The sequence below is a fragment of the Stegodyphus dumicola genome, chromosome 4 (genome assembly GCF_044657685.1).
Source record: "Stegodyphus dumicola isolate Sdum_Otavi_A_Nest chromosome 4, ASM4465768v1".
NCBI lineage: Eukaryota > Metazoa > Arthropoda > Arachnida > Araneae > Eresidae > Stegodyphus > Stegodyphus dumicola.
In genome coordinates, this window is record NC_140771.1 from 69660590 (window position 1) to 69683603 (window position 23014).

General features: G+C 31.4%; 1 protein-coding gene across 1 annotated transcript in view; it reads left to right on the forward strand.

Moving 5' to 3' along the window:
* The window catches only part of pic (DNA damage-binding protein pic), a 136213-nt gene that overhangs the window by 85771 nt on the left and 27428 nt on the right, over nucleotides 1-23014 (forward strand). Inside the window, exons 17-21 of the mRNA XM_085815050.1 lie at nucleotides 935-1056; nucleotides 1181-1345; nucleotides 7895-8160; nucleotides 9286-9395; nucleotides 21027-21112. Of these exons, the coding sequence (XP_085671176.1) occupies nucleotides 935-1056; nucleotides 1181-1345; nucleotides 7895-8160; nucleotides 9286-9395; nucleotides 21027-21112 (749 nt within the window). The remainder of the gene's footprint in view (nucleotides 1-934; nucleotides 1057-1180; nucleotides 1346-7894; nucleotides 8161-9285; nucleotides 9396-21026; nucleotides 21113-23014) is intronic.

Consider the following 23014-nt stretch of genomic DNA (forward strand, 5'->3'; position numbering starts at 1 on the left):
CTAAGAAAATTCATGTATCATTAAGAAATTTACCTAGTTATAATTATAACCAGGGAAGTTAATAACCCTAGTTAATAACATAAAATTATATATATATATGTAAGAAAAAGAATGTGTAAAAAAATAAATTAGCAGCAGAAATTAATTTTCCTTCTCTATTCTAAAACTAGCAACATCTATTTGCACTGGGACATTTCCAGAAAAATCTATGTCATATGACTATTATGATGATGTAAGTGGAACTAAAACTCTTAACAGCCAATAATAATTTTACAGCAATATTAATCATCCAATCAGAATGCTTTGAGAACCAAAACTAACTCAGTCTGACTTAAGATTTCATCCTGAACATTACGCACTTGCTTTCCATGCTTTGGCTTAGCTACACTGCTGTCTGTCTGCCTCTTCTTTTTTGCTACAAATTTATTGAAAATGTAAGCCATTTGGAACAGGCACATTGTGTGTAACCGCAACATGTTGCGGTTTAATCCTAGTATCTGGTGGACTCGGGATTTGGCGACTTTTATGATGAGCAGTAAAAACAGAACATATACGATGAGTAGTAAATGGGTCATTCAAAGAATATATATAGTTATACATATTATATACTATGTATATAGTGAGAGTATATAATTTATAGTATATACGTAGACGTTCTTTGGGTCATTTTTGGTGTTGTCGATAATTTTCAAAATCGCGCCAAGGCTGCACCATATACTAGGATTTTACCCATGTTACTAAAAATAAAACTGAAGATTTAATCTGCATTTGCCTCCAAATTTCCTATTCATTGTGGATCATGGTTTCTGCATTCTAAGTTTGTTCCTTCTCCTACAACCCCTGCTCCTGGTCATTACTTCTGGGTTTAAATTTATTACATATATATTTATTTATTTATTTATTTTTTAATGTAACTTCCTTTTTCCTTCTGCAGTACAAGCAGCAATTCTATATTAAAAATTAATCAGACACAGTCTGGACAAACAAGTGCAGATGAATGTGGCCAAGAAGTAGATGTATATAGTTTACTTATTATAGATCAACATACATTTGAAGGTAAGGATTGCTGTTATTTGTGCATAACAAATGGTTATATTGCTGTTATTTGTGCATAACAAATTGTTATTCAGATTGAGAAAGTTATGGTTGTATTGGTTTATAATTTGTTTGTACTTTTCAGTACTTCATGCTCACCAGTTTTTGCCAAATGAATTTGCTCTTAGTATTATTTCAACTAGGTTAGGGGAAGATCCAAATACTTATTATATAATTGGTACTGCAATTGTAAATTCTGATGAATCTGAGCCAAAACAAGGCCGTTTTGTCATATTTATGTGGAAAGACGGTAAGTAAGCACTGAATTCTCTTTAAAAATTTTGAAAATTTATTTTGAATAATCCTCAAAAAATAAAATAAATAAATGAAAAGAAAAGTCTACTGAAATGATTGAAGTATTACATTCTAGATATATTTTTGACAGTTTAAATTAATAACATCTCTGTGCTTCAGAATCATTTTCTCAATAAATAGTCTTTAGCATTACTAGTTTTTCAAATAGTATGTAGCTAATAAATTCTTTATGTTGTCAAATTTAGTAACCAACTTCCCATAAAATTATTAACAAAATTTAATTCTTGAATTGATGTGTGATGTATAATATATAAAAATTGTATCATAAAATACAGGGTTCGTACAGTTCTTAAGAGTCCTTAAAAGTCCTTAAATTTTTTGGAATCGATTTTTGGTCCTTAAAAGTCCTTAATTTTGGCCAAAATCAGCAGAAGGTTCTTAATTTTAATCATCTGAAATTGCTGTCTGTTTTTATGACTGCCATTTTTGGGTGTGAATTAGCATTTTGGAGGAATATTTTTGGCGATTCACTGACACATATGGTTTTTTGAATTGGTTATAATTTGTTTCTATTTCTAATATAAATGATGGGATACTCGAGTTTCTGAGCAAGAAGTGAAACGTAAACATTTCGAAATTCATTTTTTCTAATAAAGAAATCTTAAACAACTTTTCGCTTTTGGGGATGTGAATTCTTTTATTAAATGGTTCTAAATTTGGCGGCTTGTCAACATTTTGGCGATTTTAAGATCAGTTTCTATAGAAAATTTTAATTCCGAGATCTGAGAATTTTTAGACGATTTTTTTTAAAACATCACAACATTGATAAATTTCATTAAAATAATGGTAATATATTGTACTTATATTTAAAAAATAACATTAAAATAAAACATCTCTATTTTTCACTGTCATATTATAAAGTTTCATTTTGGCAACTTATTATACAATATTATGAATCTGCAAAATAAGGCATAATGCTATAAAGCGTAATTTACAAAACAGCTCTTAACAAGAGCAAAATTAGCTATGTAATTAAATAAAAATGTCTTCTTTTTAATTTTTTTCATAGTAAGCATTTTCTCCGTCTCAGAATATTCAAAATTATCAGAATATGCATCAATTTTCTCTATAAAATTAATTTTACACTTTTTCCCTCCTTTTTTTTTTCCAAAATATTTCTGCCTTTTTTGCTGTTACAGAATTGGTAGGGATACTTTTTCTCTAGTATTTTAGGCATTGCAGCTTGGAAAGTTTAGAAGGGTTTGAAGGCAAAATTTATAGACCCACGATTCTAGAAGATTTGAGAAATATGTGACAAAATGAAAAATGTCTCCATGGTATCAACATATAATGGATGTATTTTACAGAAAGTTTGCGATGAATTTCTTACCTTTTTTAGAACGTCTGGAAGAACAATGAAAACATAATATTTGAATGTTTTACTTCTGATACTAGAATCTTTTTCCTAACATGTTTGTCTACCCTTTATTTTCTTTACTTCTCACTAGTCATAAGTATGGAAAATATCAAAACTGCTTCTAATCTTATCACATGGCCAGACATTATAGAAAGGAATTTTTTTATTAATAAAGAAATTGAAAAAAAATTTAAAAGATTCATCTAATATGTCTTAATGCATCAACACATAGCTGGCACTGGGCATTTCCCACCTGATGCAATCTCTGTGGATCCTAAATTCTGCTGCCTAGTGCCTTTCTAAATTCTGCTTCCAATGCCTGCTCTAAATTCGAAAAGTTTTGCTATTTCTAGATTTTGTTGTTCGGTGTGTCACTAAGTTCTAAAAATTCTGCCACATCAGCTTTGTAACCGGCCTTTACCATATATATTTCATATTTCTTCTGAATGTTCATATTACTAAAGAAATAGAATTAGCCACTTTTTCTATACATTCTAAATGCATTTAGTGTTTTTTAGAATAACAGAAATAATTAGATCCAGAAATTCTAAAATGAAAAGGAACCATGTTGAAGAAAGAAACTGAATACATAAAGAAAATTACTTCTCAAAGATATGTGCAGTTATTATTATGTAACTTACCCAATTGTTTATAGCAGTGCTCTGCAACCGTTGTGCCGTGGCACACTGGTGTGCCATGAGTAGGATATAGGTGTGCTGCAATCAAATACGTGTATTTGACATTTTGCAATTTTTTATCATGTATTTAATACACAATGACAATTTTTTTCGTTAATAATGTCTATTTTAAATGTTTTTATATGTTTCACTGTTGTGTGTGTGATTGTAAGTGTGTCAGCATTTGAATTTTTTCGGCACTTTCTTGATAACTCGGAACTCTTTGGTGTGCCACAAAATTCCAGAAAGAATTTTTTGTGCGTTGCAGGTGAGAAAAGGTTGCGGAGCGCTGGTTTATAATTTCAGCCTTTCAGTTTATGACTCAGTCCGGGGGGGGGGACTGTTTAACTTTTACCAGATCAAGTAAATCCTCATAGGCACCTTGTGGAGATGTTGACAAGTTAGGAGATAAGCACGCAGAAACTAGCGAGAGCATTGATTTGCATATTGAGACAACTCTCTAATTGTTAGAAAAGATTTTAAAGAGAAGGAAATCTGTATAAACTAGCCAAAATGTTTGGAAAGGCTTCAAATTAAAATGAAGGATACATATTTTGTTGAGTGTTGTTACAAAACATAAATGTTTGAGTGTTGTTACAAAACATAAAAGTTACAAAACATAAATGTTTTGTAGCTTTTAATGTGTATCCTAATATCGTTTAAGGATCAATGTCATAAATTACATGTATTTTAAACTGTAAAATTTTATTAGATTTTGATTTTAATAGGCTTTTTTAACAAATATTGTTAAAAAATAAAATTTAATAGTGGCCATGTAAATCCATAATGACTAAGGTTATCTAATTACCTAATTTAATTATTTATAACTAGCTGCTTACCCTTAAAAGTTATCTCTACATATTAAAGTGAGTTATTGCCTTTCATTAACACTTACTGTGGTCACAAGATAAAACACAAAAATTTAAAAATTCAAGTAAAACTTATTCTTTTCATCTGGTGAAACTTAAAAATAATACAAAACAACTTATCATCTCTGGTACTTTAATTGCTTATTGGAACATTAAAGTATATTAACTGGGCTACAATCCCTTGGAACTCTACACAAAGCTGGGACACTAACTGCATCAAACAGAGCCTGACTAAGTTTCAACACTTGTTAACTGTGTCTACATCAGACCTTTCAGGTTTGTTCTAATGAGCAGGTCTCTCTCTAGACAAACAACAGCGGTGACAACCTTCAGTCTTTTGTTATGAGCCATGCTGATTATGATCTTACTTCTAGTTTTAACCTATGCCTTTTGACATAAAATCTACCTGCTATTTTCTAAACTTCTAGACTGACTAAGTATGTGACAAAATGAGACATAAAAAAAAAAAAATCGACATAAAGCTAACTATTAGTAAAACGTAAATGTCACTTAACTTCTTTCAAATATGTCCAACTATTATAAGTGTAAAATAGTTAATGCTACTTGCTAAATTTCATACAGTTTATTTTATTCTCAAACTTTTTAATGCATACTACTCAGGGATCTATTTTATTTTTAGAATGGTATTACAAAAAATGAAAATCAGGCATAGAATAATATTTTTAATTGAATTTATTCAGTTTATATTTTCTCATAGGTCCTTAATTTTTTTCATTAATGGTCCTTAAAAGTCCTTAATTTCCGTGTGCAGAAATGTGTACGAACCCTGAAATAGCTAATAAATTCTTGCAGTCTTTTGCATAAGGTGTATGAGAAATATTCATTGGTGTAAAATACTTGTAAGTATACAAATATATGTTGTTTTTATAGTGAAAACTTTTTTTTGTCACATAACTATTTTTCAATTGAGTTGAAGCTAATGTAATTGAATATAATTAATATTTTAATATAAGCATAAACTATTAGGTACAAATGTAGGTAATAGACTTTTAAAATAACCACATAAACTTTTTTTTTTTTTTTTTTAAATAGAAAGTGTAATTTAAGAAAAATAATTATCTGAATGATAGATTTAGAGCACTTAATTGTATTCAATACTTAACTCATATATTATTTCTTGATTGTTTTATGTGCATATTCTGAAAATGTGCATATAAAATTTCATTTCTGTCCCTCCCTGTTTTTTCTGTTTTCTTCTGCCTTGAGAAGGTGGATTATAAATTTAACACTTGAAAAATTAATAGAGTACAAGTATTAATGTTTTCTCTAAATGAAAAATTTTTTTAATGTTTTATATTATTGAAGTTTTTTTTTTATTCCAAAAGTATTTATTGTTTTAGAAGCAAAATATTTTTAAACAGGTTAAAAAAAGTGATAAAAAATGTTAATTGATATAAATAATGCCTATACACTGAATTTCCGTGTACTGCTTGAGTATTACTTAAAATTTCTATGTTTGTGAAAAAAAAATTTTTTTTTGACGTATGTCTCATCCATTAAGAAGTATATAATAATGTGCTATGATTTTTTAAATTATGTGTAGTATTTTGATGAAATATAAATTTGATTTCTCTGTAAAATTTATTGAGGCCTACAATAAAACTCCATGTATCTTCTGTAAGAGTAAATTTAGACTTAGCTTTCTCACGTCTTTAAAAATCATTTAGAAAATGAAAATTTTCATTGAATTTTTATTTTTAATTGTAAGAAGCATACAATGAATACTTGTAAATTTTTGCAAAAATAAAAATTCTGAATATATTTTTACATTTAATTACTAGTTATATAATTAAATACTGCAGTCAAATCCTGCTGTATCGAACCATGTTTTATGAGAGACCCCTGATACAATAAACAGACCTTTTGGTTCAGTCCAATTTCCTATAAATTATTAAATGATATTTTTTGGTTATAATGAACTTCCAAATGTATAATAATCAGCTATAGCTAACATTATGAATACTTTGGATTGAAAATATTTTGTATTTTTCAAATGTTTTCCAGAATTTCTGTAGCTTTCAAAATTACTAACGATTAAATTCATCTTGTTTAGGGTATTAGAGTAATGATAAACACCTCAAGGTTACTGTTCTTTTATTTTAATCCCATAATTTCTCTGCGCCCTAGACAAAAGTTTATGCCAGGCAGGTGTAACACTCAGTTCTTGGAAATCTGAGACATGCAATAAACATACCTTAAAAGAAATCCTGTGGTGTCACACACTAGTCCATCGAGACAAAGAGCTTCAGTTGGTTCTTTGATTTCATTCAAGTTCTTTGGTGAAGTTGGCAGGTGGCACTGTGACCTTCTGATATGTTATTATACATTGAGCCAAAGAACCATTTATCCATTGAAACAAAGGGTTGGATTTGGTTCTTTGATTCCATTGGAATTCTTTGATATAATTATCAGGCAGCATTGTGATCTTCTAATTTGACTTTCTGTTATGTATTTAACCAAAGAACCATTGATCTGGTGAGACAGAGCTGGATTCCATTTTGATTGCATTCCTTCTTTGATTCCATTTTATTTGATTTAACTGTTAGATAGCACTCTTTTTCAAATTTGATGCCTATTCACAATTATAAATGCATATTTTAAGTGAAATGTGTAATTGGAGGGATGGGTGTAAACCATGACTTTTCTAAGTAATTTTTTGTGTAAAATTATTAAGAAGGTGAAACTGAAAAAGAAATTTAAGAATTTTGCATAGTAATTTTAATTAACTTAAAAAATGTTGCTATTAATATTTGTGTTGAGATGAGACAATGCTAATTGTTCTTTCTGTATGATTTACCAATCAATATTTATACTATTTTGTGAGATAATCCATTTTATTCTTATCTGAATTGTAGCAAAGTTCAACTATGTGTGGAGAAAAAGTAGGCAAATTATAAAGGACATAATTTTGTTTGGTTTGTCATATTTAAAACGAATAGAAAGGAGAAATAGAATTTAGCTATAATTTATATCATATTCTTTTTTGTACAAGACAATATCCATAGACAAATTTGGTATTGCCTTATCATTACTATTGTGCTTTAAAACTTTCAGTACGTAAAATAAGTAATATATTAATCACATTTTCCATGTAAAATAAAATTTTAAAATACTTGACAAAATCTCATTTTTTTTTATCTTGTCAATTTCTGTTTTTACTTCTGTGTAATTTTCATAACTGTGTTAAATTTTTAATAGGTGAAAGAAATTTCTATGCCTTTATATGCCCTTTTCTATGCCTTATTTTGAAATACAAAATATTTGGAAGTATATATACTTTTTTATTTATAGTGTGTGAATTTTAATGGTAGCAGCTTGAAAGCTGTTGTAGGAATCCTTTGTTTTACAAGTTTTATCTATATTGTTTGCTTAGCATTTATTTTAATTTTAAATTGAATTATTTTTACCCTTTATATTATAAAAATTTCAGTAATCTGTTGTTCAATAATTTTTGAAATCGTAATTCATCCTCAAAATTTAAGTCGGCTGTGATTTTAGATTCTATCTGAAATTTATGTGAAATAAAAGTTCTAATATCAGTTCATTTTGTCCTTTAACAGGTAAATTACAGCAAGTTGCAGAAAAAGAAATCAAAGGAGCTCCATATACTATAGTGGAATTTAATGGAAAACTTCTTGCAGCAATTAATAGTACTGTGCGTTTGTTCGAGTGGACACCAGAACGAGAGCTGCATAATGAATGTAGTTACTTTAATAATATTATTGCTTTGTTTCTGAAAACAAAAGGAGACTTTATCTTAGTTGGTGATATCATGCGCTCTATGGCACTCTTAGTTTACAAGCCCCTGGAAGGAAGTTTTGAAGAGGTAGAATTTTAATATTTAAGCTATGAAGAAAAAAATAAATAAACAAACATTCTATATTTTGACTTTTTCTTTTAAGATTCTTTATATTTAGAACTGAATTTTTTTAAGCATTTAATTTTGGAGAAGTGATAAAAATCTGGGAGTTTATTGAAAATTTGTAACTAATGGTTTAAGTCAAGTAGATCCTGAGTTTAGGTTGTAAGTTTTTTTTTTTTTTTTTTTTTTTTTTTTTTTTTTTTTTTTTGTTATTCAATACGTTTATCTATTCATATCTAAATAACGTTTGTATTTTCATGTGAGTATTATTTCATAATGAAATATTTTTCATCTATGTAATTTTGAGTTAAATAGTAATTCATTCTGAAAAAGAAATTGATAATTTATTTCTTAAAATTCTTATAATGTGATTCTGTCCCATAATTTGTGCTATGTATCTTTTATATATGATGTCTTTAAAATATATTTCTTCAAATTATAAGAAATGCAAATGATGTAAATAATTAAACAGTTGCTTATAATTTGAAAATTAGTGACCTCTATATAAGATTAGCTGTTTATTGAAAAGGAATGAACTGAAGAACATTTATGCAGTCCCAAAATTGCTTCAAAATTTTTTTGTGAATAATGCTAGTAAATTAATACAAATGCAGTTAATTAGTCATTAGTGGTAGAGATTTGTTCTTTTTATTAGTGAGTCCAACTTTGCAATTATTTAAAGTAGTAAATCATCAAAACTCATTATAAAATTTTAACATTGTCTTAAAATCTTGAAACATTGTCTAACATTGTCTAATCTTGAAATTTTTTATGAAAAGGCATGCAGCTATCCTTTTTAATAAAAAAAAAACATATAAATAAAAATTAACTCTCCAAGCAATTAAGAATTTAACCTCAGAACTCTAGAAGTTTTCAATAAGTCGTATTTTATTGATTACAATTATAAAATTACCCTTTCAATTTGTACCTTATCTTCATTTATTTTAATATGTATTCTACTTTAATTATCTGGATACATTTAAAAATACATGTCTGCCTTCTTAAAGATATCCAGACAAATATTTTTGAATGTGTGTTTGAAAACATTTATTATGCAGTATTTTTTACTGTTATAATTTATTTCAATAGATTGCTAGAGATCATCAACCAAACTGGATGACAGCTGTAGAAATACTGGATGATGATACTGTACTTGGTGCTGAAAATTCCTTTAATCTCTTTGTTTGTCAAAAGGATAGGTAAACATAAATAAATTTTTATGTTAATTATTTTAAGATTCCATAGCTTTTTATGCTCAATTATGGACAGTCCAGAGTTTTTAGCATTAAAGACTATAATATGATTGTTGTCTCACTAGTGTTACTAGGATTCTGTATCATTATTGAGGATCTTAAAGTAAGTGTGTAGGAAGAGAGAGTGCACATACCTGAAAAATAGGGATGAAAACTGAAGGAAAAAGTGTCAAGCAACATTTATATTATTTAAAGACTCTTCTCAAGACTGAGCACTACCAGTCTTTGTAGTATTGCATAGATCTAAGAACACAAAAAATCCTCTAATCGAATCCTACCAGTGTCTTCAATGTTTGCCAAGTCTTTTTTCATAGATTTCTTATTGTATTTTAGAAGGAAATTCATTCATGAAAAACAGTTTTATTCATAATTTGTGCTTGTGAAATCTGAAAGTGTAACAGATGAATCGGTGAGTTCTCTTAATATTACTGAGGATCTGTAGAAGAGGTGTTTATAAAAGTTAATAAGTTTTTTATTTTTTTATTCCTAGCAAACATTGTTAATACAAGATAATCCTTGGTGTGTAGAAGCATATAGTACAAACTCAGAAGAAGTTAAGCACATGCAAAATAAAATTAAAATATGCTAAAAGCATTCAATTTAAAATCATAAGTAATACAAAGTAATCAACCATCTATAAGGCCTGAATTATCTGTCTAGTACAGTGGAATCTCGAGATACAAGTTTAATTCGTTCCAGCATTGACCTCGTGTATCGAATCTAGAAGCAAAATCCCATTCAAAATAATGGAAATCCAGTTAATCTGTTCCGCACCCTAAAAAATATCAACATAAATATCAATTTTTCTAATAAATAACACTGGTAAATAATATAATCGTAGTTTATCTTTATGAAGAGAGTCCTGACTGGCAATAGGGATGTGGGGAAGACGAAACAGGTTACTGTTGGGATGGAGAGTGCCCCTCTGATTCGGAAGGCTCTCTCTTCTTGGGAATTTAAACCGAGCAGGTTCTGGGTTAGAATCCCTTAATTTTCTTTTAGTTGCAGGTTGCTTTATCAAAACTTATGTAATAACACTTGCTTCTGTCTCCTTTTTAAGAGGCTCTAAAATGTGATACTACGTTGTCATTATACAAGTTTATGGTGCACCCACATACTGATATGATGATTTTCTTCAAAGAAAGTTTTCAATTCTGATCTTACTGGAAGAGAAGGCCTCATCTCCTGTTCCCTCCTCCCCTAACAAAAGCTCTTCTACCACCTCTTGCTACTGCTCTTTGTGAAGTTCTTTAAGTTCGTCTGTTGTAAGTTCTTCACTATGCTCCTCCACTAACTCATCCAGATATCTAAGTCCGAGCCATACTTTTCCCCAGACACACAATTTCTTCGACTAGCTGCACTATGTTGTCCACAGGTTGAGGATCGAAACCTAAGTCAGGAATAATCTGAGGCCATTTCATGCTGAATTCCAGGTCCTCACTGAGAAATCTTCCCAAGCCTTATCAATAAGGTTTAAACAATCAAAATCATAAAAACAACCTTGTATTTAGCGTAAGTATATTGAAACACTCAATCGATTTCGAGGGCAGCTAAAGGTCCCTCCTCATCAGGAGAAAGAAATACCTAGAAAGAAGAAAAATAAAGGGGAAGGAGTCTCAGAAACACGTGGTCCTTATCAGCACGTTTTTGGTTCTAAATTGTTTAAACCTAGACTAGAAGAGAAACACGCTAATGTGACAATCAAAATCGTAAAAACAACCTTTTAGTATATTGAAACACTCAATCGATTTCGAGGGCAGCTAAAGGTCCCTCCTCATCAGGAGAAAGAAATACCTAGAAAGAAGAAAAATAAAGGGGAAGGAGTCTCAGAAATACGTGGTCCAAACAATTTAGGATGTTGAAGTGATCCTTCCAAAATTCTCTGATGCTCAGGCTTTTATTTTCAGTTACTTCAAAGCACCTTTGAAACAAGGCCTTCGCGTACAGCTTCTTAAAGTTGGAAATAACTTGCTGGTTCATAGGCTGGAGAAGTGGTATGGTGTTGGGTAGAAGAAACTTGACTTGTATGAACTGAAATTCCTCCAGCAAATCACTTTCAAGCTCTGGGAGTTATGCAGAAGCATTATCAAGGATGAGCAAAGCCGTGAGTGGCAATTTATTTTCGTGAAGGTATTTCTTCACTGAGGGACCAAAAACCTCATTGACCCACTGGATGAAAAATTGCCATGTTACCCAAGCTTTACTGGTGGCCCATCACATCACATTCAGTTGGTTTTTCTGCACCTTCACCCTATTGATATCGTGAATTTTCTGAGTGGTAGACGAGCAAGGGCTTGATTTTACAATCTCCACTTGCATTGGTGCAAAAAAGAGATTAAGCCTATCATTTATTGGCTTGTAATCAGGCAAAGATTTTTCCTATTACATGATGTAGGTCTTGTTACGCATTTTCTTCCCCCCCCCCAAAAAAAGCATCCATGGCTTGCCTTAAATGCTATTTCATCTTCACTCAACATACCTGATATTTTTCGGAGTAAGTCCAAGTACAGATTCTTAGCCTTAGTGCAAATTGTTGGAAAATATAGCTTATTTTAAACCTTTTACTGCATCATCTCTCCTCCTTGAAATGTTTATTTAGTTTAGTTCTTATTTTAATGTAATATAGTAGTTACTTCTACTTCTTTTTCTTGCTGCCACTGTTTGCGTTGAGAACGGACTGTTTCAACCTAATTGAGATGCAAAAACGAAACGTGATGTTACGTCATCTGAAAAGCCGATTCGTGCCGATAGCTGATTGGTTGCCGTGAGATGACGTCATTCATACTTCTGCTATAAGTATCTCGCGTCGCTCTGGCTCAACCCTTCTAGTTCCTGCTTTCCTGGCACTTGAGTGAGCGGTTTCCAGCCCCTTCAGAAGGATGCATGCAGTCCAGTGAATAAAGTGCCTTGGTTCAGGTTTGCGGGATGGCTGTTCCTGAATAAAGTTCCTTGGTGCCTGTCCGCGGGTTGATTGTTCCGGAAAAAGTTCCTTGGTTCATATCGATAAGATGATTGTTCCAGAATAAAGTTCCTTGGTTCCAGAGGCTACCATATGAGTGACTGCTGTGGGCGGCATCCATGTTCTTCAATGAAGGCGGCATTTAAAACACGTGAGCGGCGATTCTTCGTGCAAACGGAGTTAGGCCGGTTTTAAGTGTTTTCAAGAACTTGATTTAAATTTTCAGGTGTTTTCTCAACCATTGATTATGGACTTATTGAATGTGTAGCCAGCTTCACTTTTAGGCTGCATAATTACTGTTTAGGACTTTTTGTTTGTATTGAATGCCAGTGTTTTGGAGACCAGGTAAAAATATTATTTGATGAATGATGGTTATATTATATTTTTCCTAAGACTCTGATATTGTTGAAATTTATTTTCTGTGTTTTTATTATTTATTATATTGCTAATAAATTGGTTAAGTTCAAAATCTTTTATTGTCTTCAATGTCTGCACAACATGATATCTCAGGGAGCTTTTATTGCTACTACTGCTAAATGTTTAATTTCTTTAAACTTTGCTTTAGCATCATTTTGGTTATGGGCCTCCAGCCCCTGAGTTATTTTTAGTGCAGACTTTTGAAGTTTAAAGTTAATTTAGGACTTAAGAGATTGGGGGGCATTTTTTTGTTAAAATTCAAATATGGCTACTGTTAGTGTCATGCATAATATTGCTAAACTTGAGGCATGTAATTACTTTACATGGTCCAAAGATATGAAATTTGTTTTAAATGAAAAAAATGCATGGCTTTTGGTTAAAGGTATTGAAAAATGTCCTGATTTAGATTATGTTAAGGGTATTACAAAAGAAATTATTGCCGACTATCAAAATAGAAGTCGATTGGCATCATCTTTAATTTATATGAAAGTAATCCCTGAATATAGAAACTTGGTATGTGAAATTGATGACCCGGTAGTGGCATGGAATACGCTTGCCAAATACTTTCAGCCAGATTATCGGTCAAGACATATGTCCCTGTTTTCAGAGTTCTTAAATTGTAAAATTAAGCCAAATGAAAGTATTAGTTTCTTTTCTTCTAGATTAAAACGCGTAACTGAACAATTAGCTGATATTAATCAGGCTGTAAGAGACGTATATATATATGTTTCCAGTTTCTTAGGTTCCTTCCAGATAAATTTGATCAAGTAGTTCAGAATATTTTGAGGTGGCCAGATGAAAAGTTCATTTTTAAAAATGTTGAACTTGAAATACTAGCAGAGGAAACGCGTCTTAATTTAAGAGAGATAGATAGGAAAAACTCCAATAGGACTATAGAAGTTCAAAGTGCTCACTGTGAACCCAAATTTAAGCAGATTAAAGGGCTCAAGTGTTATAAATGTGGTCGTCCAGGTCATATTCAAAAATACTGTAGAATGAGAGGTAATTTTTCCAGATCACCCTCACCTGCTTCTTCTGTTTCCTCAGATGTATCTAGTAGTAATAAAGCATCTCCTAAGTGTAAGAACAAACCCAAGTTGAGTAAAGGTAAAAATAATTCCCATGCACAGTCCCATTTTATAGCTCAAGCTAATGTTAACAATTTGGAAGAAAATGATCATAGTTGGATTTTTGATACGGCTGCATCTCATCATTTTTGTAAAAGTCGTGAATTGTTTGATACTTTTTCTCCTGTGAAAAATGAGAATATGCTAGTAGCTATTGATGGGGTAACTTTTCTAATTCATGGGAAGGGTACTGTTAAAATGAAATTTGGGGATACGGTTATTTTCCTTAAAGATGTATTATACTCACCTGAACTGAGACGAAATTTAATATCTGGACCTAGGGTGGATATCAATGGAGCAAGATTTTATGGTAAAAATGGGCAAATTAAAGTTACTGATGATGAAAATGAAACTTTGTACAAAGCTAAGTTGATAGGAAGTAACTATCATGTATTCCCGAAAATAATCAAAAAGGAGGGTCAAATCTGTAAAATTTGAGGCATCCACAGTTCAGCATAACAATAGTGAATTATGGCATGGTCGGTTTGGTCATATAAATTATGGTGCTATTGTCAGGACTAGTAAGAGGCATTCAGTTCGAGTTCTTCCTGTGTTAAAGCACTCACCTAATTTGTTTTGTGAACATTGCCAAATCAATAAGCAAAGATGAATCTCCTATAGACCCTTAGAAGGTATTTAAGTAAAGAGACCGCTTGAAAGGGTTTTTTCTGATGTATGGGGTCCTATTAACATTCCAGGTAGGAATGGTGAACGTTATTTCGTTTCCTTTATTGACGAATGTTCTCATTACGTGGTAGTGTACCCCACTGTGGAAAAAAGTCAGGTGTTTGAAGTATTTGAAAGGCATATAGCACGTGCGGAAAGATCTTTGAACCTTAGGTTGAAATACTTTAGGACTGACAATGGACGAGAATATGATAATGATCAATTCAGGTCATATTCTAATAAAAATGGTGTAAAGCACGAATTTACAGATGTATAAACTCCAGAACAGAATGGAGTTTGTGAGAGATTTAATCAGACAGCTCTCAACAATGTACGTGCAATCTTACACGATAGTGGAATGAGTTCCGAATTTTGGTCAGATGCAGTAATGTATTTTGCATGTTCATTTGTTCATTTAATAGAATTTGTCATAAGGGCCAAGATAGAACCCCATTCGAATTATACACTAAGCGGAAACCATCAGTACGTCATCTTAAGGCATTTGGAATGATTGCCTATGTGGGAATTCCAAAGGCTAAAAGAAATTCTAAACTTGATCCAAAGGCAACGAAGGGCCGATTGATTGGGTACAGTGTACGAACAAAAGGGTTCAAGATTTGGTTGGAAAATGAGCAAAAGGAAGTAGAAACCCTAAATGCTACTTTTAAAGAGTCAATTGGAATGCAGAAAAGTGGCAGTGGAGCTGCACTGGGCACCCTTCCTGATTTGGAATCTGAAGAAAATATAGAGTTCCAATCTACTGACACTCCAGTTGGCTATTTTCCTGAAATAGACGAAAGAACCGATACCAATGTACCTTCTTCTACAATTGGCAGTGACACTCAATCTACATTGAGACAAGTAACTTGGCTTCGTAAACCTGTTCCAAGGCCAGACGGCACTCGTACGGATGTGTATTATTTTGAGAGGGGGTCTAATCAAAGACTACGATCACCAAATGATGTAGAAAGGTATTGCACTGAACATAATATTCAGTATGATCCTATTTTGTTTGATTTCAAGGGAAGCAATACTTATAGTGGTGAAATCGACCCAACTGGTACTCCTTCAACGTCATATACCCGAGATAGCTGACTAGATGTTTCAATTCCAAACACTTATAACCAGGCAATGAAATCTACAGAAAAGCTTAAATGGATAGAGGCAATGGAAGAGGAAATGGCCAACATGCGAAAGCATAAGGTATGGCATCTTGTTCCACTTCCTAAAGACAAGACTCCACTAGGTTGCAGGTGGATTTTCAACATTAAACGTGACGAATTTGGAAACATTGTTCGTTTTAAAGCTCGTTTAGTGGCTCAGGGTTATCGGCAAATTAAATACGATACCTATGATGAAACCTGCTCGCCTGTAGTCAACTTTTCAGTAATAAGGCTCTTTTTCTCCCTTTTAGTTTCACACCTTGGATGGGCAAATATACAATGTGACGTAAAAAGTGCCTATCTCTACGATTCTTTATCAGAGGAAATTTATATGTCCCAACCTCAGGGTTTTGTAGAGCGAGATAAAGAAACTTTTGTATGTCGTTTAGATAGAGCCTTGTATGATTTGCATCAGAGTGGGCGATTATGGTACTACGAGTTGGATAGAACACTGTGTAACTTAGGGTTTATCAAGTTTGAGTGGTGCAATTGTGTCTATCGTTTTAAAGATTTTGTCATTCTGTTGGTTTATGTTGATGATATAGTTGTGTTTGGAAAAAGTGAAGTTCAGGCCAAAAGGATATTAAAAGTCTTGAGTTCACATTTTGATTTGAAAATTTTAGGTAAAACAAGAAAGCTTCTGGGTGTGGAGTTTGAGTAGGAGAAAAATAGTGTTTTAATTCATCAGCAATTATATATAGAAGACATAGTTGATCGATTTAAGTCTTTTAAAATACAAATTACTTCCCTTCCGATAGTTAAAGGTGTGAAATACTCAAAGTCCCAGTACACAAGAAGAAACGACTGAAATGATGAATTATCCTTTTAAAAATGTTTTGGGATGTGTCTTGTTTCTTTGCAATCGTACTCGTCCGGATATAGCTTATGCTGTTAATATATTTTCTCGGTTCCAAAGCAATCCTGGTAAGTTTCACTGGGAAGGATTACTTACACTTTTAGGGTACGTTTCCAATACCAGACAGCACAAACTTAAACTGGTATGCAAGGAACTGAAGCTAAATATATATTCAGATTCGGATTTTGCTTCAAGCAGGGATGATATGGTGTCTACTGGTGGACAAATAGCTTTGTTGGGAGAATCACCTGTATCTTGGCAGATTGTACATTTAAAGAAAGGGGAGTGAGTTTGTCTACTATGGAGGCTGAATTTATTTCCATGACTGAATCAGCAAAAGAATTAGTTTGGTTTAAAAACATTTTGGATGAATGCATTCAGTTTAAAATTGCAAGTCCAATATTATTTGCTGATAACATGGCTGCTATAAGTTTTACAAAATCACCCATTGAAAACTCGAGGACAAAACATATAGATGTGAAACTATTTTTCATTCATGATCTATTGAACAGGGAAATTTTTGATTTAAAATATGTCCCAAGTAAAGATAATCTGGCTGATCCCATGACAAAACCGCTGACTAAGCATAACCTGATAAGATTTTGTGGAACAATTTTCTTATGAAATTTGTTTTTGTATGTATTTAAATTACGAGTTTTGTTTATTTGAAACTAATATGTTATAAGTCATATTATGATGGATATTAGGTAAATGTAAAATTGTATAGTGTAGAATGTTGTATGAGTGACCAGGGCCCTGGGTAAATGTATTGAGTGTATTATCATACATATGTCTTTGTATTGTTTTGTAACATGTTGAACTTTCTTGCTATGGTAAATTTTTGAATAATGGGATAAGATGTTCCCAAAGGAAAATTCTCTAAAAATTTCTGAACGAAATTGTGATATTTATTTATTCTTGTTTTGAATTTTGTAAAGATACTGGCATTCGGTTTTTATTTCAGGTCGGAGATGATGATGTGGGGGGCATTTGTTGGAAAATATAGCTTATTTTAAACCTTTTACTGCATCATCTCTCCTCCTTGAAATGTTTATTTAGTTTAGTTCTTATTTTAATGTAATATAGTAGTTACTTCTACTTCTTTTTCTTGCTGCCACTGTTTGCGTTGAGAACGGACTGTTTCAACCTAATTGCGATGCAAAAACGAAACGTGATGTTACGTCATCTGAAAAGCCGATTCGTGCCGATAGCTGATTGGTTGCTGTGAGATGACGTCATTCATACTTCTGCTATAAGTATCTCGCGTCGCTCTGGCTCAACCCTTCTAGTTCCTGCTTTCCTGGCACTTGAGTGAGCGGTTTCCAGCCCCTTCAGAAGGATGCATGCAGTCCAGTGAATAAAGTGCCTTGGTTCCGGTTTGCGGGATGGCTGTTCCTGAATAAAGTTCCTTGGTGCCTGTCCGCGGGTTGATTGTTCCGGAAAAAGTTCCTTGGTTCATATCGATAAGATGATTGTTCCAGAATAAAGTTCCTTGGTTCCAGAGGCTACCATATGAGTGACTGCTGTGGGCGGCATCCATGTTCTTCAATGAAGGCAGCATTTAAAACACGTGAGCGGCGATTCTTCGTGCAAACGGAGTTAGGCCGGTTTTAAGTGTTTTCAAGAACTTGATTTAAATTTTCAGGTGTTTTCTCAACCACTGATTATGGACTTATTGAATGTGTAGCCAGCTTCATTTTGAGGCTGCATAATTATTGTTTAGGACTTTTTGTTTGTATTGAATGCCAGTGTTTTGGAGACCAGGTAAAAATATTATTTGATGAATGATGGTTATATTATATTTTTCCTAAGACTCTGATATTGTTGAAATTTATTTTCTGTGTTTTTATTATTTATTATATTGTTAATAAATTGGTTAAGTTCAAAATCTTTTATTGTCTTCAATGTCTGCACAACATATTAACTCAGGAAGCTTTTATTGCTACTACTGCTAAATGTTTAATTTTATAAAACTTTAAACTTTGCTTTAGCATCACAAATGATAGCTTCCAATATCGAATCGCCCTTTAAGTGCTTCTCGTTAATCAACACCAACAAAAGCTTCTCAACATTTTCTAGGTGTTTAGGACGGTGCTTGTAAGTAATGATAACTCCTTTGGCCATATCAAGTTTCTTAATTTCTTCCTTAATCAAGTGCACAAACTGGTAGATCAAAGAACAGAGTGATCTGACGAGCTGATTTCCCCGAGTCGAGCCGAATTGGGAAATGACGCCACGCATACCAACAGCCTGGCTCATTGCTTGTCACTCAAGTCAGTGCTTGTATTCAGTCACAAAAGTTTCACTCATACTTTCTTTGTATCTCGAATTTCTCGTATATAAAGGTGCTCGTATCTCGAGGTTCCACTGTACCAGTATCTTTAAAAAATATTCCCTGCTAGAGATGGATATTTTCAGTGTTTTGGCATTACATTATAACTCTGGTGTTTCATACCAAACATTTGGGACTAGGAAGGAATACAAATATATTTATAAATATCTTGCTCAACAGTCATATCGAAATTTTAAATGGAAAGCTGCAACACTGCGTCCACTTGAGATCTAAGAATTTATTGGGTGAGTGAGTGTCTCTACTCCTTTTTTTTTTTATATGTTCATTATAGTCGAAAATGATACTGCATTTAAAGATAACTTCCAAATTCTGTATCTGTCTTTGCTTAAAAGAAATACTCTGTCCCTTTGCAAAAGAAAGAGTAGTCGGTGAACAGTGGTCTTGTATGGGGGTTTAAATTTTCAAGATAACGTCTTCGAGATTCCAAGGTAATGCAACAACTATTTGACTGTAAGTGAACTATTGTATAAAACACCATCTATTGGTGAAAAGAATGATCAGTCAACCTCCAGCTACATTGAGGGTAATTTCTTCATTATTATGTGTCTGTAATTTCTAACTGTAAATTTTAAATATGAGTTCTTAATATTAGGTATTTCATGTTCATCATTCATTCATATGTGTATGTTTTGGTATGTGTATTTTCTTTTGTAACTGTTTCTGTGCCCTGTTAAATTCTTTTAGAAATAGCCAGCGTTTGTGTTTGAGAACAGTTACAATATTTAGTCTACATTTGAATGTGAATTGTTGCTATAATCAGAAAAAAATTGCTACATTTTCAAAGATTTCTGCAATTATAAATAAGTATTGTGCTGCCAGTTTGATACCTTCTACTTCTTCATCAAAGCAAGTATCATTTGGTGCAAGGGAGTGTATGTTTAAAAAAAACCACTTAAATGTATTCTGAAGAAAATTAGAATTGTGAGAAACCACAATTTTTTCCAACCTGTGCAATTTTTAGGAGTTGAAAGCTGTGAGAAAGCAATAAATTAGAATAAAACAATTAAAAAATTGATTTGTGTATGAGATTTTTGTAATGAATTTCTTTTACATCGACTTTATTAAAAGTATTTTCACAAATCTTTTTTTTTTTTTTTTTTTTTTTTTTTTTTTTCAAAATAAAATCACATTAAAAAATTTAGAACACTATTAAAACCGCATATGAAGAATAAATATTTAAATTGCAATAATTAATCTTTATTCAATATATTTGGCACCATTAATCTGTTTCAGATTTTTTAAGGTTAATCAAATGCACAAATAAATTAATTAAAAAGTAAAGTAAATTAGGACCTCCCCTTTAAACTTTTTGTATCACATGTTTTGAGGTAGGGCAATGTTCTCTTAAAAATATGTCTCATAAATAAATCTGCTGTTAATACAAAATCACGTTTTTAACCCACCAATTTTTTTTTTGAGGGGGGGAATAACATTCCTCTTAAAGATATAATTCTCTAACTCATTATACAAGAAAATTTCTGCCAGCTTCTGTTGCATCCAATTTTGGATTGCATGTATAATGGAAGAAAAAGACACAAGGTACAGTGTTAGATGGTCATTTTGGAATTTAATGAAGAATATGCCCTTTATTTTACTTATTTATTTTATTATTATTATTATTTTGTGACATTTGGGGGAACTTCAGAGATTTAGAGCCAAGCGCTTAACACTTGGAGGATCTAATAAAGAGAGGTACTGTTATCAGTAGGGTTTGATTTGAGGAAGTTAGCATATCTATTTAATAATATCAAGGCTAGCATCATTTAGTATTAAAAAGGGATCTTGAATTTTGCTTAAAACTCTGTCCTCAATATTCTCGCTTAATTTTGAAAAATGTGTGCTTTCTTGGCATTCTTTATAATATCTTATAATTATGTTGCATTTCAGTAAAATCTGTGAGACAGTGGTCCCCTGCTGCTTTTATAATTTGAATTTTTAACAATATTTTAATCTAATTTATGCCATTTCATTGCTAATTGTTATTAATCAGTATTAGTTTTATAACTCCATTAACTTTTATAATAATTATTTTAAAGTGCTGCAGCAACTGATGAAGAAAGACAACATCTTCAAGAAGTTGGTCATTTTCATCTGGGAGAGATGGTGAATGTTTTTCGCCATGGTAGGTATTAAGAATTATTTGATGATCTATTTATTTAGCTGTTAAGTACCTTCTTGTGTGTTTGTTGACTAGAATTATAATACTTAAACCTGTATTGTTATGTATATTTAATTCTAAATTTAAAAAAAAGGGGGGGAGGCATGTATATTTAGGACTGCAGTTTTCAATCAGTAGCTATTTATGATTAATTTTTTTCTCTTGGAAACATTTCTTAATATTCTTAATCATTAATTCTACAGGTTTTAATTATTGCTGAAAGAATGCAAACATAATTTGATATTACTGTAGCGCCGTTTAAGAATTTGGATAAAATAAATAGGTAACAATGATAATATTGTTGAGAAATTAGAAAGTTGACTGAGATAAATTTTAAAACTGTTAGAAATTAACATATAGTTTAAATATATTGCTTCTTAAGATTTCAATTTTGTGTCATCTCACATAGAGAGAATAATTAAATAAATATTGATAGGGGGAACTTCTTTATTATATGTTTTATTTTAGTATCATAAAGAAGAGACAAACATTTTCACATATAAGTGAAACTGACAGAAAGGCAAAATATACCAGTTGGACATGCATTTTTATGACTCTTTTATTTACAAATCGCTTCTATTTTATAAACTAGTGACTTCCACTCTGATCTCTGAACTAAAATTATGTATTCTTTCTTTTTTATGAACTTAAGTTCTCCCCATTTTCCACTGCTTTCCCTTCCAGTTGAAAAAATTGATGGTGAAAGATGAAATTTCCGTAAAAAAATTAAAAATTAAATTCTTTCAAACTTTCGGCATACGAGATTCATGAAAGGTATTGATGCAACAAATTCATCAAGAAAATGGGCAGGTTTCTGTAGACTTAACTTTTTATGACGAAATTAAAATATATGACTGTGCACTGAAGAGCCACCTAACAATAAACCATTTAAAAAATAAATGAATAAAAGCAGATGATTACAGTCATACTTGCCAGCATTAATTATATTTTGATGCAATCAAAGATTTTTTTTTTTTTTTTTAAATCTTTAGCAGATTAGTTCAGATTGATATTTTGTTTTCCTTAGAGGTGTTCCAATGAGCAGCAGTGATATGCAGCTCACCCTAGAAACTCAAGCATTTCTCTAGCAAAGAAAAAAATTTTTACTTTTGTATTGTAAGGCAACCACTTTAGTAAAAGCCTTCAAATATCCAGAATGGGCCCAATTCTGTCATTCATGCATGTAACTATTTTTCAGTTTATTAACATCTTCATTTTTTTATGTGTTCTTTTTTGCTGCATTCCAAACTCCATTTTTTTAGACAAATCAGATATATTTTATCTTAAACTCAGTTTTAAAGTGCATTTGTAATCTGCTTGAAATCAAATAAATTGTGGTAAAAATTTTGTAAAAATACAGCATTTTAATGTAGACTTCTTAAAGGGAATAATTATATTGAATTTATTTTTAAAGCAATTCATGAAATTTTTACTCATAGAAAAGATACGGAAAAACTACATGTTCAGAGATTGATTTTCAGAATAAATACTTAATTAAAACAAATTATATTGAATTTATTCTTGAAGCAATTCATTATGAAATTTTCACTCTGAATTTATTCTTGAAGCAGTTCATCATGAAATTTTCACTCATAGAAAAGGAGCAAAAAAACTACATGTTCAGAGATTGATTTTCAGAATAAATATCTAATTAAAATATAAAATATGTGTATAAAAATATATATCTTTGTAATAATTAAGTTTTTGCAATTATAAGCCATTCTTTTTCCATTATAAAAAATCTCCAGACTGTGCGAATGTGGTTGCACTTGTATGTAAGCAAAAAAAATTCATAACTTGAAGTAAATCGTAAAATGTGAATCTAATTTTTAAATTAATTTTTGACATCAACATGAACTTCATTGC